At 43.0% G+C, this 26,655-nt stretch overlaps 2 protein-coding genes across 4 annotated transcripts in view; one reads left to right on the top strand and one right to left on the bottom strand.

Annotated features, from left to right (window-relative positions):
- WIPF3 (WAS/WASL interacting protein family member 3) overlaps positions 1-26,655 on the top strand; it is a 302,270-nt gene that overhangs the window by 8,283 nt on the left and 267,332 nt on the right. For 2 of the 3 annotated variants that reach the window (XM_057424912.1, XM_057424913.1), the window contains 6 exons: positions 9,999-10,131; positions 10,756-10,884; positions 12,370-13,107; positions 14,629-14,775; positions 15,454-15,555; positions 16,498-17,690. In XM_057424912.1, the coding sequence (XP_057280895.1) occupies positions 9,999-10,131; positions 10,756-10,884; positions 12,370-13,107; positions 14,629-14,775; positions 15,454-15,555; positions 16,498-16,538 (1,290 nt within the window). In that variant the 3' untranslated portion in view covers positions 16,539-17,690. Of the gene's footprint in view, positions 1-7,949; positions 9,057-9,998; positions 10,132-10,755; positions 10,885-12,369; positions 13,108-14,628; positions 14,776-15,453; positions 15,556-16,497; positions 17,691-26,655 lie in introns of those variants that run through there. The other variant, XM_057424914.1, reaches the window with a different exon arrangement.
- SCRN1 (secernin 1) overlaps positions 19,859-26,655 on the bottom strand; it is a 37,431-nt gene continuing 30,634 nt past the window's right edge. Inside the window, exons 5-9 of the mRNA XM_057424918.1 lie at positions 26,294-26,488; positions 25,730-25,895; positions 24,028-24,208; positions 22,281-22,440; positions 19,859-22,005 (exon numbers count right to left, since the gene is read on the bottom strand). Coding sequence (XP_057280901.1) covers positions 22,282-22,440; positions 24,028-24,208; positions 25,730-25,895; positions 26,294-26,488 — 701 coding nt within the window. The 3' untranslated portion in view covers positions 19,859-22,005; position 22,281. The remainder of the gene's footprint in view (positions 22,006-22,280; positions 22,441-24,027; positions 24,209-25,729; positions 25,896-26,293; positions 26,489-26,655) is intronic.

The following is a 26,655-nucleotide window of genomic DNA, read 5'->3' as shown; positions in this document are numbered from 1 at the left end:
TGCTTGTCTTTCTTGTACTGAGGAACCCAGAACTGGACACAGTACTCCAGTTGTGGCCTCACCAGGGTCGAGTGGAGGGGGAGGATCACCTACCTCAATCTGCTGCCACACTTCTCCTGGTGCACCCCAGATCTCTATTGTCCCTTCTGGCCACAAGAGCACACTGCCATAGTCAGTTTATCCGCCAGTATTCTCAGATCCTTCTCAGCTGAACTGCTGGAAGGCATTCTGGTTAACTTTGGTTTGTCGTGTTTCCTGGAGTAGATACCACCACTGAGACTGACTAAAAGTCTTCTTTACCTAATCTCCCAAGAGAAGATTGAGAGAGAATTTTGCTTTGATAAACCGCATTCACTTTCTACATGCAGTGGTGGCTTGCTCACTGCTGTGCAGCCTTTGTACATTCGAATTCCTAGTGTTACAATCAGTCATCACCTATTAAAATGTTAATATTGAAGGAAGCGTGGATGTGTAGCAGCCCTGCTGGGTAATGCCTTATTCAGAGAAGATGCTTGTTTAATGATTCATATGTTTGTGGAGTTTAAGAAAATACTTCTGCTCTCTTTAGAATTGTTATTATTAAAGTCTTAACATAGACATTAACCCCAAAAGTTGCAAGGATTGGGTGATTAAAGCCAGTAAAGTAGCACCAGGATTTTATTTGCCTTGTTGGCATACTGAAAACTGGGAGAGCCGCAGAAGGAAACAATATGGTTACTTTAGTGAAAGAAGTGTGAAACTTGAAACAATACTGAATGCTGGATGGCACGTGCATGAATCTTAACGATTATCTCACTCTTACGTAGTCTAAAGAAAAAAAAAGGAAAAAAAAAAGAAATAGGATAAACATATGTCAGGGTTTACCACGTTATCCTGACCTTATTTTCTACCCCTGTAGTAAAAAACTCAGAAAAGCAATTCCTCATGGTATAACACTACAATAAATGTACAATTTACAGAGGTGGATTTCCAAGGTTAAGAAAAACATCAACTGGTAGTTTTCCTTAGGGGAATGCTCTTTTCTCCTCCTCCACAGTTGTCAGAGTATAAACCTTGTTAAGCTGTTTCCTTCAGCCTTCCAAACAAATTCAGAGCTGCAGTACTTATCTGAAGTTTGTGGGAGCTGGGCTTGCTCCCATGACATTTAGCACTACTGTTCTTTGGAAGAAGAAAAAAACAACATATACAAAACAGCTTGGCTGAAGGTAATGATGATATATGGTGTTTTGATTTGGTCTTACACGATATAAGAGAATGTGTGCTTGTAAGTGTGTATGCATAATGTGTGTGCATGCTTGCTAGTCATTTATTGTAAAAATTAAGGTAATTCTGCAGTTTTCATTCAGACCCTTAGATGTTCAAGCACAACACTGGGAGAACAGAATCATGAATAGTGCCAACTACAAAAGATGAAGGAATGTGTTTATTAAAATTTAATGTGAGCTGTGAGTAAGATGACATTTAGTACTTTGTCATGAATTCCCTACGTCAGGAGATACTAGATTATATTTATTGCAGATTGAGTGCATCTTGTTGATGACTGGCCATCGTGCAGACTGTGCTAAGGGCTGGGCTAAGTGTAGCTGAAATCTTTGAGAATGCTTTGTTCCAGCCAAAATAAAGGAAACTGGTTTATAGTGTTTCAATAATGTATCACATCTCATAACCAGTCTGCTGTCATAAAGAAGTGAGAAGCAATTATATAGGAAAAAATGGTGTGCCTTTGTGTGGTTTATGTCACTTAATTTTCAGGTAATGGAAAGTGTGGGATTGCTTAGCTATGGCATCTTGAAGTGTTACTTCTTTAGCCTTCTATTCTTGTAGTCAACAAATGCAGGAGGGGTAAGTGAGAGGTAGGAAAGGTTTGGAAGGTGTAAAGAAAACCTAAATACTAATACTGCTCTGTGTGTTTCATGTCGACAAATACAAAGCATGTGTGTTCATATGTGCTAATCTTGAATGCTTTACTTGAGATCTCTGAGGTGAGCACATTTAATGTATTTAGGTGGTGATTTCAATTTTGCAGGTTTCTTCATAATGTCGTGTGTTGTTCATGTCTGCATAGAATGGAAAGCATTTAAATATATTTTTCTTATTTTTGCTCTCTTTCACGTGTATAATTGTCATATGAAAGTATAGAAATTGCAGCATGTCCCAGAGGTACCAGTGTAAACGATCAGACCCGTGCAGTAGAAGCAGCCTAGCTGCAGAGAACTAATAGGTTAATTTACCATTCTAACCACAAGGTAATATTGCCCTGGAAAAGCAATACGCAGTGGCTACATATTAAATTCCATCTGTCAATTAATGCTACACTTGTAGCCTTTTAATTAAAAGAGAACCCAGAATTATAGCAGTACTTGAGTTGGACTTCCCTGCATGGCTGGAAGGTGACATTGCAAGAAATGTTATTTCTCACTCTTCTCCTATCTTGGGCTGACCATAATTTTGCATGGATGCTGAAAGGCATTTCAGAAAGATCAGTAGCTTCTATACAGGTAACTGGGTGGGGAAAATGCCCTACTGTTCTTAGAATGTGATAACAATTTGTGATACATGTAGGTTGTGACATGTTGAATATTTTGTTATCAGTACTCAAAGTAGTCATTGTGGGGACCCAGCTATGGTAGACAGAGAGAACAAACAGCAGTAGCATCACCAGCTCTCCCAACAGTATATTCAGCCTCATGCTGCTTGATGTTTCCATTGCAATGCCAGGGTCTCAGTTTTCCTGTTTATATAAGAATTTTTACTTCTGTTGTCATCGATGCAGAGGAAAACTTAGGAATTTGAATAAAAAAGGAATTAGAAATCAAAAGGTGAAATTCAGATTTATTTTTGAAGCCAGTCTCAAGGTATTTTTGGTATCTGACTTAGGATCTTTCTGAACTGCTGGGAAACACTTCTAGAGTAGTTTTTATTTCACACTGCCCCCATTTTCGTGGCTTCTGTTACTGCATACTTTCTTTTAGTGAAAGAACAGCCAGAATTTGTATTTAAAATGTGTGTGTCAGAAGGTTAAATACTCACAGAAAAGCCAAATGCCTCAGCAGGTATAAACCATCATATTGATTCTGTTGTGCCTTTGCATTTAGGCACAGAAATTTAGCAACCTACACTGGAAAACTTGAAGTGCACCCTTGTTAATAAGCCCACTGCTCCATTACTAACAGGACCAGTTGAACCTTTGAGTAGACAAGATTTTACATTGTCTGATGGAGTGATGCTAACATAAACTGAAGAGGGCTTTATTGGGCACAGTGGTGTTAGAAATGAGCGCTGGAATGCAGGTGTAGAGGAGAGAAACTCCTGCGATGCTATTTGGTCATCTTTTGTTCCTGCCACTGTTTCTGCTGGTACACTTCGAGTAGGATGCTAGAGCAGAGCAGGCACTGGGCTCTGCTCACACTGAAATGCCTCAGCATCTGGGATTAATGCCAGGACTAGGCGGCGGCTAAAACCCCGGGAAGAGGTCTGTAACAACTCCTGCACGGTACTTCCCTTACTAGAAGTTGAGGAACAAGGCTAGTGTAGGCACAGCCTATCTAAGTACACACATTGCTCGATGACCTTTTCAACCTGGCAGGTTCAGATTGCAGAACTTTGTGCGATGGAGACTGAGATCACGGTTAAGCATTATTGAGCTGGGTGTAAATGGGATCGTGAAATGCTGGTCCTGTCATTCTCTTGAAACAATGCCTTTATTGGCTGCCAGGAAGCTATTTGGCAGGTCCCCTTGCATGGTTTACCTCAGAAAACTTGGCTGGAGGGTGACCGCTCACATGGGAAGCATCTGAAGCTGAGCTTGCTTGAAGGCTGAGAAGCTGCCGTGTTTAGCCATGTAGACCAAGTGCCAAGAATTAATTAGTTTCATCCTATGCTACACAGCAGAAACACAAGAAGCAGCTCTGATGTTGCAATTGACTGTGCAGGTGGAGTCTTGTGCTGTGGCGAGGTTTCCCATCATTAAAAAGCTTTAAATCAGAGGTCAGGGTTCTATTGGAAATAGATGAACCCAAACTGACACGTACCAGATCTCACAAGCTTCTTTATAAGAAAATAGGTTAAAATACTTAAAATGAAAGCAGCCACATGCTTTGTTGTTGAGACTTGTTGGGTTTTTCCTTAAGCTGGATGGGGAGATTGTTTTGATTATTTTACTTTGGATTTGACAGTACATGCATGAAACCACACCTGATGCATATTTAAAGTAACTTTAAGAGGGATGACAATACTCTATTGTACTTCTGTTTGTGACTTCCTGGAAACTGGTTTTATTTTGTTATTTTAATAAGCTTTCTGTTGCAGTTGCGTTTCTCGGCACATTCTCAGGGGAGGCTTTGGCTGCTGCTCTGAGAATTCATTGTAAAAGCAATGCTCCTGCCTGCTGGGCAAACTGCTGCTGCTGCAAATAATCACATGAATCATGAATTCTTGGCATAATTCTAATCTATTAATTTCACCTTGGGAAAACAAGTTCCTCTGGCATTTCAGATTTCATGTTGGCCCACAAAAAGCATAGATGACTTCTATAATCCTATGCAATGTCAAGGAAGATAGCCTGGCTACCTAAGCATAGAATCACAGAATAGTTAGGGTTTGAAACGACCTTAAGATCATCCAGTTCCAACCCCTCTGCCATGGGCAGGGACACCTCACACTAAACCATTTCATACAAGGCTTCATCCAACCTGGCCTGGTTGGATGAAGATTCCTGGTCATCTTCCATATTCTACCTTGTTCCAAAACAACCTCATTCTTATATTAAAAGATTATGACATTGTAGCTTATTAGAATGTTCTGGCATCTTCCTGTCAATGTATTCCTTTGCTGTTAGTTCTTGTTTGGAAAAGGGTGCAGTCTTTAAAGACTTTAATTCATGTAACTACATTAGTCCTGATGGTTACAGAGATCTCCTTATGGAGCATTTGTGGCCAGGAGCTTGTGGTTAAGTGGAAGGAAGTTATAGAGTAAGTTGCTCGCAAGCAGGTCTTCCCTGTTCTTAGTCCGCTCATTTTCATCACCAGTGTTCCCAGAAGGGTATTCTAGCTGGACGTTGCCCCTTAAGGACCCTCACTGTATGTCTGTGCCCTCCAAGACTGTTATGAGCACCAGCCCTGTGCCTGGCTTTCCTTCAAAGGAGCTGGAGCCTTATGGCTGGATGGGGACGCAGTCATCCTCTCTCCCTCTGTTCTCTCCTACTTGGAGAGCCTTGCTGTGCCATATGGGTGCTGAGAACACCCATCATCCTTCCTCAGATGATTTATCAACCCCCAGCAAGCTGTGTTTTCCTCTCTATATTCCTTCTGACATGACTCACGTACAGTGTCACACAGCTACCTTCCCCTTCTTTCCTGATCAATCTATATGTGTCTACACCAGAATTCTACTTATTGCTAATATAGGAGTAATATTTGGACAGGGACTTTTGTTATATTTCCAGTTGTTCAGGCTCTTCCTTGATGGTTTGCAGGTCCTTGAATTAAGGTTTAAGTGTTTCAGTTGCCTCTCACCATTGGTGGATGATTTCTTTGGCCAGACTTGGCACTGTCACATTACTGACCATATTGTCTATGCAACTATTGCTGCTTTTGCTCTGTCTGCTGTTCTACATGCTGATTTTAATTGTCCATTGCCATGTTTGTACACTTTTTCTTTTGCATTTCTTACTGTAAGTTTGGCATCTGAATCATGTTGGATTGGATGCCAGAGAGGGCCAGCACTGGCCCAGGAACTCTTGTTTCCATGAAAGTGTCTCTGTGATCCAGTATCCCTCACCCTAGAGCTTTCTGTTCATCCTTCTTTCATAGAATCATAGAATGATTAGGGTTGGAAATGACTTCAAGATCATTTCCTTCCAACCCCCTCATCTGGTCCCAGTTCCCATCTTTATCTTGATGCAACATCTTTCCCTTCTTCAAAAGCCAAACCTGGGGTGTTGCACACTGCAGTGGTGAAGATGCCTTGGCTCAGCCCCTGTCTGTGCGGGTTTGGCCAAGCATGGCAGAAAAAAGCAAGGGTTTGTTAAGGGGTGTCCTCAAACTCTTACCAAAATACATGCTGCTTATGCCTTGTGCCAGCATCTGTGACCTGCAATACCTGCCTGGAGTCCAGAGGATTTCCCCTCTTCTGTGTGCAGGGATGCTCTTTAAAATCTGAAAGACGATAGTTAGCACTACTATAAACTTCAAATGCCTGGTGCCTTCTGTACTTACATCAGTTTAGTATCTGAGCACGTATACCTCTTAAATATTTTAAGTATCATGGGAGCCCAGAGGGTAGGTCGATGCTCCCATCTGTCTTGCAAGATGTAAGGTGACTTTCCCAAGGTGATGCAAGTACCTTAGCAGTCATACAGCCAGAAATGGAGCTCATTGCCATGGATTTCAGTCCATTTTCCTTAAAACCAAAAGTCTCTCAGCAAGTAATTTGCCTGACCCAATCCAGTTTGGGGTGTTAAGGTTGTGATTAATCAGAGCCAGACCTTGTGTGGTCTGTATATACAGCATAAACAGAGCTGTTCTCCTAAACAAAATGATTCACTTTCACAGAATTTGTAAATGGAAGAAACTGTTGTGAACCACAGGCTTCCTGCCCACTGCAAGGTACTGCATGTCAGGAAGTCGCTCTGCATGGGGCATAATAACTTGTGCTTCACAAAACCCCCTTCTGTAAGAGAGGATCCAGCCCTGATCTGAAGCCCAAGGAATTGATAGTCTGCTGCCACCCGCAGCCCTTTGCTGCAGGGAACTGTCAGTCTCGCTGCTCCCATACTTGCTGCTTTCTAATCAGAGCTTCCCTGGCTGTGTCATCCATTAATTCACCAAATCCCTGCCTCTGCCGAGTCCTCACCAGCATTTCCCTGTGAAGGCAGGCAGACCTGTGTTGTGCAGGCAGACCACCCTCAGGTAGTTTTCAGGGCTGGTGGACCACACTGAGCTGCTAAAACCTGAACTGTTTCCTCCACCCTATTTGAATCCCACTTTGGCTGTTTCCTGTGCAGCTCTAGTTTTCCAACGTTATTTTAAAGATCTGCAGTCCAGAACTGAACCTGTAATTTCATTTTTGCTAACATGTTCTTTTCTGAAAGGGTAAAATATCTCAGAGCAGTGTGCTATCCCTCCTTGCCACAGCACTGTGCTAGGAGGTCTGGCACACGGCTAGAGCCCATTGCCAGGTTCAGGCTTGTGGCACTCTGGATGCAGGCTTTCCTTTCAGAGGTATGGCCAGAACTTTTCATCCAGCCATTTTCAGCTTTAAATTTATATATTATGCATCTTCTGGGGTTTTGTTATCGTTTTCCCTTCATTATTTTCTCCCCCAGTGGTTGGGGAGCTTGTCTTGATTTGTTGTCCTTTTTCTCAGCTCCTCAAGCTGCAGTGGTTTGGACCTCTGTGTAACTGTGCTGTCCTCATCCCTTTCCCTGCCAATCTCAGTTATCAGCTGCAAATTTTGAAATGCTTATTTCCATCACTGATGATTGACACTCTGCAATGTCACTCTAGATATTGCGATTTGATGGTATTTTCCTGTTTACAGGTACAACGCTCAAGCATTGACCTTATACCTTACTCAAGGGCAAAGCTGAGTATGTAATTTAGGACACTGAAGACAGAAATAGTGGGGTCTGGTGAGGTGAAAAGGGAGGAGTTCACTTACATCCAGGCTATTTACATGTGTGGTTTGATCTGTTCTATTTCCAAGAATGTATTGAATGTGCCATTTTTTGTGTCTGAAATAGTAGCAGAATAACCTAGTGGCTACTAAGGTAATGAGAATCCACCATTCTCTAACCAATTCATGTAAATAAAGTATGGAATTTAATTTCACCCTGTGTTACCTGAGGCAGCTCTGGTATCTGATGAAACAACTGATCTTCACATTCTCCTCTTCCCTCCTGATTTTCACTGAAATATTGAGATGTTTCTCTTTGTGTAAATAAATGTGGCTGCCCTGCAGATGGCAGGGTAGAAAGCAGCCTCAGGATTACATCTTTTGTCTTGCAGCTGGCTTTCCTCAGTGACTCAAAATGTATTTGTCTTCATGCTGAAATGCTTCTATTGCATGTGATTAGGGTTGAGGATTTGGCACCCATAGAGTTCCTCTTTTTTTCTCTTGAGACACAACTTGCATGTTTGGCATCTGTTCTTGTGCTATGATTGCAGGCATAGCACGAGTGTGCATCCCAGATTAATTTCTTAATCAGCGGGAGGAAGGCTCCTTTCTGATTGTGTATCACAAAGCAGTATGGTGAAAACACGGGTTTGCAAACACTGACACCAGTAGGTGAATGGGTGAGAGACTTACCTGGGGAAATGGTTATCGACAGGGACTGTCACTGGCCTTGGGAATGCAGGCAGCAAACAACAAATCCGAAGGAACTCTGACCGCTGTGCAACCAGGCAACACTACACCTTGGAGCATCTTGACTTTGTAATGGAAAAAGAGAATCCATATCAAGCTACTCAGCAGCTAATCAATCACCCGAGTCCATCAGGCTGGGCAGGGAAGATTGTATGTCTCACGTACACAAGGGAGAAGAAGCAGCAGTTTGGGCACGGGATGGAGTTGTGCTTGAAGTAAGGGGATCTATTGAAAGAGAAAGGCATCTTGTTTGCTGCATTATGGGCCAGTGGAATAGTGCTGCTGCTTTTATATGCTACAGAGTGTGAACAAATTAATTTCTTAACCATGTTACAGTGATATCAAGTCATGGGTCAGTCATGAATACAATCTGTCACATGGGGTATTTTAGCCTAATAGCCATTGGCACATGAAGACTTCATGTTCCAGTAGCCTATCTGCTCAGAGAAGAGTATTAGGGAAATGAAGTGGACAGCTGGCATAATATACGGACACTTGAACCCGGAAACAAAAAGACAGCTGCTGGATCTAATTTTAAACAAGTCTTGCTCAGATCCATCTAGATCCCTGTTGTCCTGATACGGGAAAGTCACTAGTGAGAGCAGAGAGGTGTGAAGTTGAAGATACGGGTAAAAAGCTTTTGTGAGAAGGGGAATCGTCCTCTTGCAGTTATGGTATTTCCATTTCTCACAGTGAGTATTGTCAGCTTACAGAAAATGTGAGTGGAAAGAGCTCCTGGCTGGTCTAAGGCTGCTTGCACTGGCAGCTTTTCTGGGCTGGCTTAACGGGCAGTGGGACAGGCTGTCCCGTGAGCACAAAGGCAGGCAGCGCTGCTTCAGATTAGAAAACCGTGTGATAGTATGTGGGGGGTTCTAATATTTTAAAATAATATAGGTTACAGCCTCGGCCCGGTTTTAATTCTGAGTTTTACGTCAGGTGTCAGGAATGCGGCGGGCATTAGCAGCGGCCTCGAGTGCCATCTAGTGGGGCTCTGCGAAGCTAGCTTGGTTTCGGTTTGGTTTTGTCCGGTACAAAAATAACCACAAGTGAAGTTGCATTGGTATAATTCTTCGTTTAAGATGAGGAAATCTGACATCTTATTAATTCAGCAGCTGGACAAGTATTTTCGATTTTGGTTTTGCTTTCAGAATGCTATCATCAAGTTGTTTTTTGTTTGTTTGTTTGTTTTCAAGGAATCATAGAATAATAGAATGGTTTGAATTGGAAAGGACCTTAAGATCATCAAGTTCCAACCCCCTGCCATGGGTAGGCATGACTCACACTAAACCATGTCACCCAAGGCTCTGTCCAACCTGGCCTTGAACACTGCCAAGGATGCAGCATTCACAACTTCCCTGGGCAATCCATTTCAGTGCCTCATTACCCCTACAGTAAAGAACTTCTTCCTTATTTCCAATCTAAACTTCCTCTGTTTAAGTTTCTGTGTTGAACTCTCAGCTTTCCTGCGTCCTGTATAACTGGATTCTGTTCTTGTTGATTCAACACAAAGGCTTTGAATTGATGGCTACCAAGGATGGTTTATTTCTAATATTCTACCCTGTGTTTGCTTATGTGTCCTTTCGAAGCACCCATTTCTGTGTGTGCCTCCCATCTAATGCTCTTACTGTTCACAGGCAAGTTCAGAGGTACCAAAGCTGCGAAAGGAAGACCAAAAGGCACGGAATGCACTCTTAGCTGATATCCAGCAGGGAACTCGCTTAAGAAAAGTGACTCAAATCAATGACCGCAGCGCACCACAGATTGAGAGTAAGTGTGTGGTCCTGAGCAAGGTCCTGGGTGAGCTGCACTCAGTTGTGGAGGTCAGCTGGAGGGTGTTCAAAATGAAGGGCAGGTTTGAAGTTCAGGAAAAGGCTGCATCTTCACAGGGCTTTAGGGTGCAGACAGGGGACACTTTCTAAACTTGCATCCTGCTCGAAGATCAGTTAACTATCAACACTTCATAACAGCTCTGTAACTGATCACCCTAACAGGGATTCCTCATCCCAGAAAGATCACAAATGATGAAATCTTTGAGAGTTTCTTAATAAAATGTTTAAGTGGGAATTCTTGGCTCCAGCAGAAATGTTTACTAATTCTTTACTAATAAGAACAAAAAATACCAAGGAAATCTGGAAGCATAAATGTAATGCTGGCTAACACAACTTTTCTGGTGTCATTACTGATGTGAGATTAAAAAGCACCAAACAGTACTTTCTCCAAGATATGGGTCAGAGAGTAATTAATGGCAGTTTACTGTATTACCAGTAACTTTCCTTTCTGAGTGCTTAAAGAGGGAAAAGTCTGGTCTTGGCTATGTTTGGCGTCGAGTTTAGCAGTGTGAGGATGAAGTGACTTCCTGATATACCCTGGGTTTTTTGTTCTTTTTAACAGAACCCAAAGGAATTAACAGAGATGGAGTTAACCCAGCTGTTAACAAAAGTGGCCCTCAGCAGCCCCTGGGAGGCTTATTTGCAGGTGGCTTTCCTGTCCTCAGACCAGCAGGCCAGAGGGACATGTCAGGTAAGGGCTTCCTTTGTGTCCAAGAACAGATGGGGCGGAAGTGTGATTTGGGGTATAAGTACTTTGGCGTGAGATTTATTGATTGGTTTCTACTGGGGCTTTTTCTGAACTCTTAGTTCATCATGTACCCATGGAAGGCTCAATTAATAATGTGCTTAAAATCACCTTTCTAGACCTCAGCTGCCTTATTCCTTAAAACACAAATAATGAGCTGTCTCTGCATGGGGTAGGAGAGAATGAATAGATTGTACAGAATTTTGAGACTTTTTATATTAGTTTAATGAAAACCTCTAACTGTGCCTTGAATATTGAAATCTGAGCTTATCAACTTCAGCACAAATGGTCAAGCAGTCCTATTTCCCTCCCTCCATTAGTGTGCATTTCTATGTTATTATAGGCCTGTGTGTTACTTTAAAGGTCTGTATTTAAGATTTTTGCCCTCTGGCTTTTATAAAGCACACCTTTAAGCCAGAAAGGTAGCTTACTGACCTGACAAAGAAGGTTCTTGCTTCACAAAGGCAGGAGGGAGGCATATGTGGGAGCCCTACTGCTGCTTTCACCTCAAGAAGCTCCAGCATCAGTAAGGGGTGACTTGTAGAGTGGCAGAAAATGGCCCCTGGCACTGCTAGGCAGCTGGTGCCTGCTCAGGCAGCACAGAGCAAAGCAGGTATGTGCAGGGAAAGGCAGATCTTGGCTCCACATCCAGGGTTGGTTGTTTCTTCCGGGAAGGCAAACCCAGGATGCACAGCACTGCTTGTGCTAGGGCTTCCTCATATAGCATCAGCTGCAGTAGCTGCTGTGAGTTGTTGAATAGTTTCAATGACCGTGCCTATCAGACTATGTAAATATAGAATTGATGCCTTTTTTGACATCTTGCTTTGTGAAAAATCCTTAACATTTAATCAGCAAAATACGTTTTGTAAGGTCAAGTGTTTGGGCATTTGCTGTTGAAAAGCAAACATCTGAACCTGTGCATTATGGGAAGCCTTTGGGCCCTGCTTTTAAGACCTTGGCTTTTATCCATGGGATTGAGATTCATGTAAAGTTGGTGTGAAGTTTTTAATCGTAAGTGAGCACTTCAAGGGTTCAAGTTGATGCATGTCAGTCTACTTGTGCTGAGGACTTTCCGCTAGGACCCTCAATTCCTTCAAGCAGACGGCCCATCCGTGTTCAGGAGGCTGTACCAGGCGCATGGGGCTGGTATGAAGATCCAGGCCTCTGCAGAAAAGCCACTTCTTAAACTGTTCCATTTTGCAGAAACTGACGAGCAGGCAGGAGAGCAGAGTCCCTGGTGCTCACTGGAAGCTACCACCTCCTAAACCCCCTCACACCAGGGGCAACATGTTGGATTATGAGGTGTTTCGGGAGAATTAGTCACTCGGGGTCACCACCGGGGAGGGGAAGATGAAGAGCTTGCCCTGTGCAGTGTGTTGCCTGAGGAGCGGGATCAAAAAGCCAGTGTATAACGTGTTACCTGTTTTCCAGCTGGGAAGCCCGGGCAGCTCCCTGGCATCCGTCCAGCAGCTCCCAAGCCCGCTGCCCCACCGAATAGCAGCGCTGCCAAGGCGAGCAGCGTCCCCTCGCATCCCACCGAAGGCCCCAGGGCACCTGCTCCACCAGATCCCCCCAGCGCCCCCCGAGGGCCCGGCACCGTGCCCGGGCGGCCCAGCCTGCCGGCGCCCCCTCCACCGCCGCCTGCTGCCAGCAAACCTTCCCTCACCTTCCCCCCTCCTCCCGCTGTGCCCCCCCCAGCAGAGCGCCCTCCCAAGGGGGTGTCCTCCAGCGCAGCCCCTCCTCAGCCTGACAAACTCACTAAGCTTCAGGCAGGTGCTCCACACGCACCCCCTCCACCTCCTCCTCCTCCTCCCCTGCCCTTTGTGCCCCCCTGCGGGTTTCCAAGCAGGACAACCGATTTCCCTGCTGCTGCTCCCACCCCAGCTGAAGGCAGGGATTGTCTGCCCCCCACCCCGCCTCCCCCCCCGCCCCACGCGCACCCCCTGACCTCCAACAGGCTCTCCTTCCCACCCTCCCCAACCTTTAACAGCGCTCCCGGCAGCGCTGACGTGCCCCCGCCGCTGCCCCCCAAGTCTCCCAACCTGCTGTCCCAGCTCCACAAGCCAAGCAGCATCCAGTCCTTGCCGCTCCCTCCCACCCCCAGCCTCCATCAGCCTGTAGCAGCGGTGGCACCAGAGACCAGGAAGAAGAGGCCCGGCCGAGGCACAGGTGAGAGCAGCATGCTGGAATGATGGAAGATAGGGGGGCTTTTCCTTCCCTTTGGCCAGTCATGGAATTGCACTGGTGTCTGGAGAGCTTGGAGGGGTGAGGTGAGGAGCAGGGACAGCTGAAGGATGAGGTCCATGGCATGGGAGGAACACCGGTAGCTTGCATGGCGTGCATGTGAGACGTCAGGTTCTTCTTAGCCCTGGGCACATGTGCCATATAGTTTAACTGCGATTCTTGGAAGCAACATGCTGATCAGTGAAAGCAACGTCTGAGGACCGCTGCTTCTTGCCTTTGTGTTGGCATTGCTGCATCTCCAGCAGTCTCCTAACAGTCTCCTAACACTCTTAGGTAGGGCAGTGGAGTGCACACCACCGTGTCTGCCCCATCTGCAGTTGCTCAATCACCAGCCTAGCCATGACATCTGTCTACTGCTGTACTCCTGCAGTCTGGAGCAGTATCGGCAATGGCTGGGGAATGTCACAGGAGAGAATAAAAAGACGGGGCAGCTCCAGCCATAGATGAGCAAAGGCAACACAGGTGCAGTCCTCTGCTTTTCAGAAGAGGAGCAGGCAGTGTCTCCTGTGATGAAGGCGATGGGGCCAAAGGTTTCTCTGACTACTTGGGGAGCAGGGATATGAGCTGTAGTGTGCCCTTGAGCAGATGGAGGGCATTTATCAGACTTCTCTGATCTAATGAAGATAATTAAAAAAAAAATGAGGCTAGATCTGTGTGGGTTTGAGAAAAGGAGACAGAGCCTTAATAAGGCACATCTGAGCAGAATGTTCTGTACCCCGTGCTTCAGCAGCCACATGTCGACGGAAAGATTACTGGTTCCCTTTGACAGCCCTGGGAAAGGCCATGTGCAGGTCAGGGGCTTCCTGATGGGGGTTAATGCTGCTCAGGAACTGTCTGCTGAGCCATGATTTTATTGAGCTATCTATACTACATGGTGGCTCAGCTCTCAAGGTTTCCATCAAATTAGCCTGCCTGTCTCCTGGCTGCCCAGGGGGAGCAGCAGGTTGGAGAGGCCTTGGGCTCCTTCACCCTTACACAGTGCCCGTGGTAGGTGTGCCCAGAAAGTACAAACTTTGATGGCTCTTGCAACTGGTCAGTGAAATGCACAAGAACAATGGTAGTATCGCTGCATGGCTGGCAGGGTGTCAGGAAATTGTTTTCTTTTAGAAATACCATTCAGCATGGTTGGATTGGCTTGGGTTTTTTTGTTTTCCGTAAAGAAACTGCTTGTTCTTGTGAAAGTGGAATGATAGTCTTCACCTCCGAACGGGACTAAACCACACTGCAGAACGTTGGACTTTCCTTAGAACTAGAACTAGCATAGTGACTTTAATACTTAATGCTCTAAATCCACGGTCGGGATTGACAAACAACAGCTATGGAGCTGGGTATGTTTGCCCCCAGTATTGTGTTCCTTCTACACTTCCCCTCCTCTTCTGCAAAGCTTATGCTCGGTTTGTTAAGTCACAATGATGTTTATGCGCTGGTCTGCTATTGCTTTTTCAGGAACTGGTGCTGGGAAGCTAGTCACACCTCCACAGCCACCAGCAAGGTCACCTACAACTGAGCTTACCAGCAAGTCTGGAGTCTCAGCCTGGGCTGCAGCTCATGACCCCTACCCACCACTTAAAAATGGAAACATGCACATCATCGGTAATATCCTCTAAATCAGATCTCTTAGCCTTAGTTAACAACTTCAGCACAAAAGCCTGTGGGTCTCAGACCTCAAAAAGTCAAGACTTTCTCACAGCATTAACAGGGTAGTATAACCAGAGCCATTAGAAACATTTTTGTACAACCTTATGTAATAAGAGAAAATTTAGGCTTTTCACGCAGGCTTTGAATCATCGAGTAGACAAGAAAAGCATGAGCTACCTGAAGAATTATTTAAGATTGTGAAAAGTTGCCATAATGTCCTTATATTACTATTCTTAAAACCAGTTTGTGGATATTTAGCAGCTTCAATACTATAGAGCAAAGACTGATAAGAATTATTTTTGTGGTCAGGTGAACTGGCCATTCATTCACAGCTAAATGGCTTGAAAACCACCTAGGAATTACCTCTGTACTGCAGTATCATCAATGCAGGAAACTGGAACTGCAGCCAGGAGCTTAACTTCAGTTAGTAGCAGGCAGTGTTTGCCATTAAGCCAGAAAACTTGGATGGCTCACAGAAGTACTCACCAAGATTGGTTATACAGAATGAGCCACTATCAATTCCAGGGGAAAACAAGTCAGCATTTTAAACTGAAATGACTTGTGGCATTTTTATTATTATTTTTAAGTCTGTCTCTAACAGTGACTGATGTCTATTTCTCTGAAACTTCCCAGATGACTTTGAATCTAAATTTACTTTCCATTCTGTGGAAGATTTCCCCCCACCTGACGAATTCAAGCCATTTCAGAAAATCTATCCCAGCAAGACAGCTAGAGGTAAGTGTGTAAACATAAGAAGATCTGATAATTATCCAATAGGACTAGAAGCAGGGAGTGAAAATAAAGAACAGAAAGCACCATTAACTTAAAGAAGTGGACTGCCAGCATAGGCACAGAGAGTAATGGGATTTGTTACAGTGGTAACAGGGACCAAAGATATAATGAAAAGCTCTTAATTAATTAAAGTCTTAGGAGCTAAAAATAAAATTATGTGGCTTGGCATGCAGGCTGTGTTCTGTGGAGTGTTGAATTTGCAGAGCCCTTAATGTTAAAAACAGTGGTGTCACATAAGCAGACTTAGGCAGATACTGAGTTGGGTTTTTTTGTTCATGAACTTGTAAAATCACAAAAGAAAGGTGACTTGATCAGTGTCATCCATCACGTGTTTTGAGTTAAATCCTGCACATGGTGTTTTACATACCTGAGTAACAAAAGGACTTAGTACCTGAGCCTTGTTGGGAAAGTAATGAATGACTGAACCTTGCTTCTCCTTTAATTAAAAACTGGGTATCAGGTCACTGTGGTAAGAGCAGAAGTTCACCTATTCAGCTTTGAAAACTGGTAGTTAAAGGTGCTGAAAGCTCTCATGCCTATATTGTGCTTTTTATAAACCCCTGCCTTTTCCATATTGTTAGCTCCAACTATTTATCTTCAACTTTAAAGTTGAAAGGGATTTTTCTCTTTCCATGTCAAGGTACTTTGCATGACTTTTCATAGCAGCCTCTGTCAGTCTAAATTGTCTGCTGTATGATCTCATCAGAGACTTTTCACTGAAGGGCTACAGAGCATAAGCAATACATGTCTGTATATATATGTCGATATGTATCAGTTCAAGGATTAGACATAAATGCAGCATCCCTGCTGTAGAAATGTGTCCAAAATACATACCCCAAAAATGTATCTATCTCCTCTGATTAAACCTCTCCTATCTATTTACAGATCCCTCCAAAAATCCTCCATTAAGAACACACGTTAGATGAGAAGAGTCTTTTGATGCTCTCTGGATTAGTATTCAAAAAAGAACAACATCAAGATAATATCTGAAACAGAGGGATTCCCATTACAGTGATAGAGATTGTATTTGAATTGCAAGTGCTGCGCTGTTAACATTCTATAGACTGGAACAGCAATGTACATGATGCTTTTTGAACTGGACTACATACTACAGGAGTGTTAGTACCAGCTTTTAAATTACTGTATATAGGTGGATACTTTTTAAGAAAAGCAGCATAAAATTGAAATTCTTTGTAGTGTTGAAACAATTCTCAATCATGCTGACACATTACCTCAGGATACTTTTTTGCAATACATGCCTGGAGTTAATTTTTCCCCTTCCATCATAATTTTAAAGTATCTTGGAAATTCTCCAGTTATTATTCAGCCATTTTTCAATGAACTGCCAGAAGCTAACATGCTACCTTTAGTCTCTTTGTATGGTCCTTTATTTCTTCTATTCTGCCTATCCTCAGATCGCAGCAGAATGTCACTTTCATGAACAGATGGGCCCACAATCCTCTTCTCATCAAGCATGAAGAGGACAGAGATGACCAGGAGCTGTGGCTGCTGTTGAGCCTACCTCCTATTGAGTACAGATCCTTATAGGATAGTGCCTGAAGAAGCCCAGCTGGGTAGGGTGGTCATGGACTTGACTTGAGAAGGAAGATGGAAATTTTCCAAACTGGAAGAAAACAGAAGTTGTTCTACTGTAAGCAAAAAAAAAAAACCCAATGGTGTGTGTGAATACACATGCTATGAAGTATGTATGTAAGGGCAACTGTCCTGTATTTCTGGCTGGCCAAATGGTTATTTACCATTTTGTGTGATGGACTGTCTTTACCCAGCAATTAGGAGGCCTTTGGATGAGTGGTCCAAAGCCTACATTTTAAACAGGCAACTAGAGCTACTACTGTTCACACAAGGCAGTGAGGATTCATTGTCCAAAATACACCATGTGGAGCAAGCACTCCCCTAAGATAGAGTTGGCTGAAAAAAGGTAACAACCTACAGCAAAGACATGAGCTTCTGCTTTTCATATGCAGCCTGGGGTAAGGTCTTTGGATTGCAGAAGTTCAGGTCTGGTCAAAAGCAATCTATTCCCAGCACAAATTACTCTTGTGCATTTCACTGCCTAAGTGACCCTTACCCTTCACTCAGCACTGGTGAGACCACACCTGGACTTCTGTGTCCAGTTCTGGGCTCCTCAGTACAAGAGATATGGACATGCTGGAGAGAGTCCTACAAAGGGCACTAAGGTGATGCAGGGATTGGAGCATCTCTCCTATGAGGAAAGGCTGAGAGAGCTGGGACTGTTTAACCTGGAGAAGGCAAGGCTCAGGAGCATCTCATCAATGTGCATAAATACCTGAAGGGAAAGTATAAAGGTGAATCCAGGCTATTTTCAGTGGTGCCAAGTGGCAGGACCAGAGGCAGTGGGCACAAAATTGAAACACAGGAGGCTCTGTCTGAACATCAGGAAACACTTCGTGATTGTGAGGGTGACTGAGCACTGGCACAGGTTGCCCTGGGAGGCTCTGGAGTCTTCATCCTTGGAAATACTCAAAAGCCATTTGGACACAGTCCTGGGCTGCCTGCTCTAGGTGACCCTGCTTGAGCAGGAGGGTTGGATCAGATGACCTCCAGCCATCCCTTCCACCCTCAAACATTCTTCGATTCCCCTTCCTACAGAAATTGCTGGACTTGGGTTACAACAACCCCATGCAGGCTTGGGGAAGAGTGGCTGTGGCTGGAAGTTTACTTGGTCCTGGTAAGGCTGCACCCTGAATAATATGTTCAGGTTTGGGCCCCTCACTACAAGAAAGAAACTGAAGTGCTGGAGTGGGTCCAAAGAAGGGCAATGAAGCTGATGAAGGGTCTGGAGCACAAGTCTGATGAGGAACAGGTGAGAGAACTGGGGTTGTTTAGTCTGGAGAAGAGAAGTGGGGGGGATCTTATCACTCTCTACAACTACCTGAAAGGAGGTTGTAGTGAGGTGGGAGTCAGTCTCTTCTCCCAGGTAACAAGCAATAGGACAAGAGGAAATAGCCTCAAGCTGCACCAGGCGAGGTTTAGACTAGATATTAAGAAAAATTTCATAATTGAAAGGGTGGTCAAACATTGTAACAGGCTCCCCAGGGAAGTGACTGTAACTCAAGAGGTGTAGATGTGGCACTTAGGGACATGGTTTAGTGTGGGACCTGGCAGTGCTGGTTAACAGACTTGATAATCTTAAAGGTCTTTTCCTATCTAAACAATTATGATTCACCAGCCTTAAAAGGGCACTGCTGTTCCAGGGTGAGCCTGGTGCCAACAGTCAGGCTATTTACAGTTATGGCATTAATTTATATAATTGCTATAAATTCCCCTCCGTTACAACTGTAATAACATTATAGATCACAGGTAAAGATATTTCCCCATGGCCATGCCTTTGAACAAAACTATTGGGAAAACACAGGTAACTGTGTCTTCACATACCTCTGCTCTTCTCTTAGTTCTTGCAGCAGCTCACCTGCAATCTATCTCTTACTCGCATACATGTGCATGCTCATAGGGTGGAGATGGTGTAAGGGTAAGCAGCTCTTCACCTGCAGGCCTCTAAGAAAGCACCATTAGTCTTTTCCTAGCCTATTATGATACCTTTCTGTACATCATGTGAAAGGAAAAAAATTAAGTGATGCTTTGACCAATACTTACTGTCACTGTCATTATTATAGTTACTTGATAAATATGCATGAATATAGTAATAAGCAGTGGCCAGCACATACACTGCTGCTGAAACACCCAGTACCATTTATTACTGCTTTGATGAATATTTTGTTATAGTACTATTAAAGGTGACTTATTGTTGGTTCTCATTTGTTCTGGAACTTGTGTACTGCTCTGTAATAAGTACCATCATGAGGATTTTACAGCTCCTTAATGCTAGATGACCTGCCAGGAGATAACTAAAGGAGAAAAAAATTTTACTCCTGTTTTTATTACGATTAGATGCAAACATCATCTTTCAGGGATTAAATCAGAAAGGCTGTGCATATTTGGAAGCACTGGTGTAATGTTATTCCCTTAATATACTAGACTGTTGTTCAAGATCCACTGAAGCTTCTAAGTTGCTATAACCTGGAGATACAGAGAATCACACCAGCCGTCACTTCCAGTAGTCCCACTGTGTCCTTCCACTAAGCCACTGCTGCACTCAAGACTATTGGTAGTTTTAAGGGTATGTGAGTGCTCTGGTTTCTCAAACTTGTAGAACCAGTGGTGGCTGAAGCAAAAGTAACATATTACTAGAAAATTAGTACCTGGATCACTGTGCTCAAAACAATTTATTAGTTCTGGCATAAGCAGTTCCAAATAAGGACATAAATTCCCACAAGATAATTGCAAACGTTGGTTTCTTCTTTCTTAAGAAACAAGCAAATAAGATATAGTACGGTTTTAGCAGGAACGCATTCTTTCATCTTGCCTCCCTCCCACCTCCCAAAGGTTGCAGATCCAAGTTGTGCAAAAGACTTGTGTGAAGTGGTATATCCTGATCTGAACCCTCTAGACGGGTCAGTCATTTTATCCCTGTTCTCCCCTTGTTCACAAACATCTAGTGCGACTCCTATCAGGATGCGAAGTGCGCAGCAAGCAACAGTTTAAAGCAGCAGCTTTTAAGTTCAATATGGTATGTGTTAGACGTACTCTGACTAGGAGTATTTTCATTTGAAGCAGCCTTTCATTCCAAAAGTGGATTTCATGGGAAATCCATTTACTTCAGTGGACAGTGTGCATATAGCACAACACATTCAGAAATGAAGCACAGCCCTTGCAGACCCTATTCTGGCTAGGCAGATAGAAGCTTAATTTTAGGGTTACCTTGCCTATTTTCTCCTTCCCTTGTTTCCATTTTCATAATACCAAGGCACAGGAGTTGCTCCTGCAATAGAGAGTGTGGGAAGAGCAAATTGTGAGTGGGAAGATTATTAGGTAGGCCATAAGAGAAAGTATCTTCATGCTTGTTTTTCCTAAGTGAGAAGGCTCAATGTTTTCTTGTCCAATTGCCAGTTGTCAGGTAAGGCAGCACCAAAGCAATGAGTTTGAATGGAAAAATTTCATTCCAAAAACTTCTGAGAACTAAATGTGCCAATATGGCAATGACTGTTTCCCAAATGCGCAACTCTCACAGTATCAAGGTGAGGTGTTGCTGCCTCCTAAGGAGCTTTTATTTCCTCAGTAGAGGACTCCATGGTTCTTCACAATCCCCTTCCCTGAACAGTGAAGGACTTTAATGCCATAAACTAACTTCCACTTATCAAAGATATGGAATTCTTGTCTGAACCTCCTGTTAAAAAAAAAAAAAAAAAATCCATCTTTGCATGACAGGAAACAGTGGTCACTGGTTTAATTCTTAAAACTGTTTGCCCTATCTCATTGCTACAAGAGGGAAACACATGAAAAGCAGTTCTGTCTGCAGGACTGTCAAGGAAGGGAAGCATGCTGCAGAACCACACTTATCATAAGGAAGCGTAAGACAGACATTTCTAAGCCTAACCAGCTGGATTGCCACAACCACCAGTAACTCACTGGTACCTCCTGGATTCACTGGCCATGTATATGCATAGAGATTATGAAGAACTGTATAAAAGCAGAAAGACGGAGAACAGTCAAGTGTTACTGATCAACGTCCAGCATCTATTCCCTAAAAAAATTCCCAATTTGTAGCTTGTATATAAATACGACATCTTATTAATTGCACCTTAAGAGCCAATAGGTTATATACAGATGTCTTAAGCATCCAGGCTGGCTCTGCATTCCAGTGCTCAGCACTACAGCAGCAGCCAGGTGCATTACAAACACAAGCTTCCTTAAGTTGGGTGCAGGTGAAGGCAAAACGTAACCTGGGGGACCTAATTCTGCTCATTTGTACAGGCATAGCGTCAGAAGCAGAGCTACTGTAACCAGATATACCTATCTGAGGCCAGTACAGCAAGGTCAAGAACCAGGACTTACCTTCCTGCCCCCACAAAACTGGGATTTCAACTCTACCATTCTTTGTATGAATTAGCAAGAGGAAAACACGAGTCAGCTTTGCTGCAAGCCTAGTCCTGAGCAACAGAGGCAAACCAGATTGCTTTCAATGACGATATGGCAGTTAGCCTGATGAAGTTAATCTTTGCTTTAATTGGTTGCCCAACATACATATTTAAACATTCTGTACTAAATTAGCCAGCATGCACGAAGTAATTGGACCAGTCAGTGACTTTCTCCTTTCACTATATACATACACAAACAGGAACACCACAAGATTGGACAAAGAAAAGCAATTTGTTAACCAGATACAGCTAGCAAGTAACATTTTTTTTTCCTCTAGAAACGTTTTCCTGCAAATTCACAGGTGTAAAGACTTTCTTTCAAGGCCTGAAGAACTTTGCAGTCTTCCAGTGAAAAGGCTAGCAATAGCCACCGTAGCTGAAATGAGATAAAATTCATTTAAAATCCATTCCAAGCAAGAGTGAAATTGAGAAAAATAAAAACTGCCTGCAATGCAACACAGGGAAAAGGAACTCCAGAAACAATGTGGGCAGATGCATTGAGGTAGAAAGGTGGCTTTGGACCTGATTCTAAACACTCTTAGCTTAGTGCTAAAGAGAAGGAGGAGGATTGGAATCGGATCCAACATTTCACATTCACTGGTACTTGGCAGCAGAAACTCAGTATCTAAAGAATTGGAAGTGTTTGCTTACTTTACTTGAAGAACTTTAGTTCTGTGTCAACACAGTCATAGAAAAGATCCACTACTTCAGCAGGATCCAGAACCTCTGCACGGGTGAGGATATCTTCCATTGCTTCTAACCCTTGTCTTTCAAGGTCTAACATAATCCTCATCAGTTTCTGGCCTTTATCCTACGGGCATGAAACAACCAAACTTAATTAACCAGGAAACAGACTCATTAAAGCATTTTACTGTTCTATTATGGAGATCTTTTCAAGTATTTTTAAAGATGAGAAAATCTTTTTAAGTACAAATTATTCCAGTGAACAGGGGTTTTTTTAATGGTTAAAGGCTAAAAGGAACAGTGCTAGACACCTTGCGCATTAAGAAAAATAACCAAAAAGGAGTTGCTGATTTTAAAGGCAGATGGAATGAGAGATGGACTGAGGAAAATGCTGTAATGCTTGCACACGTGAGAAAGAAGTAAAGCAACTTATTAAACCTGTAAATCTGCAAACAGAACTATGTCAGAAGAGTAGAGGTAGGATTGTACAGATCATAGTATGTATACGCGTATTCCTCAGATCATCACCTGCAAGATGATGATTAAATCCGAAATTATGTGTAATGTAGCAGCATTAAGACTCCAGGTCCCAGGAAAGGCTTTGTGTACCATTCTGACATACTGCTCTTCATGTTTCTAGACAAGAAGTTCTCTCCTAAAGACAGTGTCATTTTGTTTTATCCAGCATATAGAGCTGGCATTGTCAGAGACCAGAGACTTTAAAATAAACCATTCTGAGGGATTAAAAACCACATCTAGCCAAAACTGCATTTAAAAAGAGTTTGTACTAGCAAAGGTTATCATGGTTTCCTTAATCACTAATGAGCGACTCCGAATGCTGTTATGATCTTAGCAAGACTCTGACTTACGCAAACGAAAACTTCAGAAAATCAAATCCAACATGACTATGTGGGTCTGCCAGAAATTGCCCAAAATACCAATATAAGTGTGACTGGCATGCCCCAGTGATCTCTCCCTCTGATAAACTTTATAACCAATTACCCAGTTTACTGCTGTAGCTGTAATTACAAACATCAAAGAACAGTTATCAAACTACTTGCACCATGACAGCAAACCCTGTATCTCAATCAGCTGGAAAAGCTGCACAGAATAATTCCCTTCCTGCCTTTATTTATTCCCATAAGAGATTTTTAACACTTCAGATTTCTACACTGAAAAGTTTTTAGCTCTCAGGTACCTGTGGCATGGCACCGGAAAGCATCCTTTTTTCTTGCATAGCCTTTTCAATTAGTTCTTACAAATTAACAGAAATCCATTAAATCAAGACTTGCAAAACTGTCATACAAAAATTAGCTCTTAAAAGGCCCCAAAACCTCCAACTACGTAGTTCTTAATCCACCATGTAATTTAAATTATAACATCCCTGCCATCATCCTAGTATGTAATGCTGATACCATGTTGCACTAGCATCCAGTGTTCAATAATCACTTCAAAAGGACTATAAACACAGTGGAGGCTGAATAAGCTCATCAGCTTCTCAGTTTGAGAAAGTAATGTAAAAGTAATGGAGCAGAGCAACACTTCCTGGATGACCAGAAAACCCACCATGCAGAATAGCTTGTCCTTCAGAGGGCATCATTATTCAAGCTAAACATGCAAAAATTCTGAGAATACATTTCAGTGAATGATTCTGAAGTAAATTATGGAGTTAGGAATGTACATTTACTTTAATTCCAGGTCCCACAGTTCTTACCTGATCATTCTCAAGGAGAGATCGGGCCCATTCATGTGCCTTGTACAGTTCATGCCTGCGATCAGGTTTCTCTTGGAATCGAGGTATCTTTTTAGCAGGATCATCATTGCCAAAAGAAGGCGACTGTACCTTTGGTACTAATTTTACATCATCAACAAAAAGAAAGGGTTTAAATATGGACCTGAAATAAATGAGAATTACTGCTTGCAGTAATAAGAGAGATTTTATATGTAATTGAAATATTCACCAGGCTATAATAAAACAGATACAGAACAGCAAAGGTAATTCATCTGCACTAGGCATAGGCTAGGCTAGAGTTGGTACTTGTCTCAAGCAAAATAAATTTATGTCCTTTAACGTAACAGTAAAACTTTATTAGACCTTTTACCTATAATCATGTTTGGTCTCTTTCATGCCAGCTTTGTCACTTCTTTAGAAAAGTAGGACTGTATTTCCTCTCCAAGTTTGTTTTACAGAAATCTCAGCATTCAGCCTTGCACCACTTTTTCTCCTCTGTTCATACAGCCGTCTCTCCTTCTCCCCCCAGATTTAGCTGTCATTAAAATCAAAACCACTGACAGAATCTGAGAGTAGGTATTGTCAAGTGCATGGAGAAACTGCACCCTGCATTCTGCAGTAAAGAAGCTGCCAGAAATGCAAGACTTCTGCAAAACATGATTAATAACCACTGACTGCACACAGTCAGCAGGTTCATTGCTGCTACCCCTCCCATCACTGTCATGAAGCCTTGCTGACTAAGAGTTTATGTGACTCACTAGCTGCACGCTTAAAATAATGTGGTTTTTACTGCATTAGAGTGTAAGATAAGGGCCTCTGAACAAGGAGGTTTTTTTACAGCCAGGTTCTCAACCTTTTAAAAAGACAAAAATCTCACCAAAACAATTTGAAGCTTTGCTCCTTTTTATCTCAAAGGATATGCACCAAGTGAAAGCTTTGGTAAGCAAGCTCAAACTTCATACTTAACCCTGAAAGTCTGAGTTGCATAATGCAAAGTGGGTGAAAAGTCCCTTTGGCATGGATGACTCCTGTAGCCCTCAATAGAATCTAGTGCTTACTACCACTCTTCTTACAGGAATGACTGTCAGCTGTTCAAGGGTGCCGTTTTCTTCTCTCCAAAACCTCTTTAACTCAATGCAAGTGGCAGATCTCCTGAATAACATCGTTTAAACCAACTGGAAATTGTTCCTCCAATAAAAAACATAATTGGGTAACAGAGAAACATCTCCAAGTCCCAGGTAACATTTAGATGTCATGCGAAGCTACCTACATTACACATCACCTCTTTGCTAGTTAGACACTTTATTTGTTTCAGTTTTGCACCCACTTGTTCAAGAGAGGTGACTAAAATAGTCTACAACTTCAGCATCTCAACAAGAACCCACTGGAAAGCAACTAGGCTGGAGTAGTAGTTCCTGGGACCTCTCTGAGCTATATTTACTCTAGAACCTCTGAATTAAGGCAAAGTTCCAGGTATGGCCTTTCAGCCCAGTGGCGCTCACTTAGAATTGCATCGAGATGCCACTCAGTAACACAGGACTGTCAGATTACACACCAGTAACTACTGATTGCATTTCTAGTTAGAACAAGCTCTCGAAGCATGTTCCAATTTGGGTAGCAGGGTTTAATATCTTTCAACCCACCACCTGCTCTGCCCTCAAGGAACCCCATAATTGTGGCTTACCTTGAAGGGTCTGGCGTGCCAGTGAAGTAGTGAATACAGGGAAAACTAGGGTCCTGAGGCAGAACAGACACTATGCTAGCTGTAGTAAGGAAAGATTCAGAGTCCACACAGACACCGCTGTCCTTGTCACGCAGGACATCAATCATGGCTTGTGCAGAAACGTCACCTATATGGAGGGGGAAAAAAAAAATCCTGAGTGTTCAATGGCTTGGATTCCAGGTAAGGATTTTAGCCTGAATATATTCACAGGGTGTTACAGCAGGTAGGGTCACTATAATTACACCAAAGCACAAATGCAGTGGCACATCACGCACATCAGAACAACAGTGAAGAAACTTATTTTATAATTTCAATCCTGGGTTAAAGCATTAAACTTGAGGGGGACATTAGTGCTTCATCCTAAACTGTGGCAAGTTTAGGGTGAGTCCTCAGCTCTGGTCTTTCTCTCCACATCGTTCACATGTAGAGGCGCTCCCAGTTACATGTTCCAGACAGAATGCCTGAAAAGAGACAGCGGTGACTAAAAACCCCGCCGCATACACAGGAGAAAGATTCAACACTTACCACCTTGCTTTTCTAGGCTCTCCCTGCCAGAAGAGCAGGCTAAATGGTCATCAGTGAGAGAAAACACTTCAGAAAAATTGAAGTCAGAGTCTCCATTCCACCAGCCTTGACTTCTCACGTAATCCCTTAGTTCAGGATGCTCAGCATCAATTTTTGTAGTTAATGAAAGCTGATTGCAAATGCATTTTACCCCCTCTGTAGAAAGAGTCACGTATTAAAGCATTAATACAGTTTTTTCTGGGAGAAGCTGGAAGGACAATTTAATTTCAATTAGGAAACAAACTAAACCATTGGTTAGGATGTACATTGGCATGGCTGCATAACTACACAGCTACACACACACAGAATTACCAATCACTGCA

The sequence above is a fragment of the Pezoporus wallicus genome, unplaced genomic scaffold (genome assembly GCF_028554395.1).
Source record: "Pezoporus wallicus isolate ANWC-B61680 ecotype Strahan unplaced genomic scaffold, APGP_CSIRO_Pwel_v1 contig_3181, whole genome shotgun sequence".
Classification (NCBI taxonomy): domain Eukaryota; kingdom Metazoa; phylum Chordata; class Aves; order Psittaciformes; family Psittacidae; genus Pezoporus; species Pezoporus wallicus.
The sequence above is the reverse complement of the archived record's forward strand: the minus strand, read 5'-3'. Positions and strand labels throughout refer to the sequence as shown.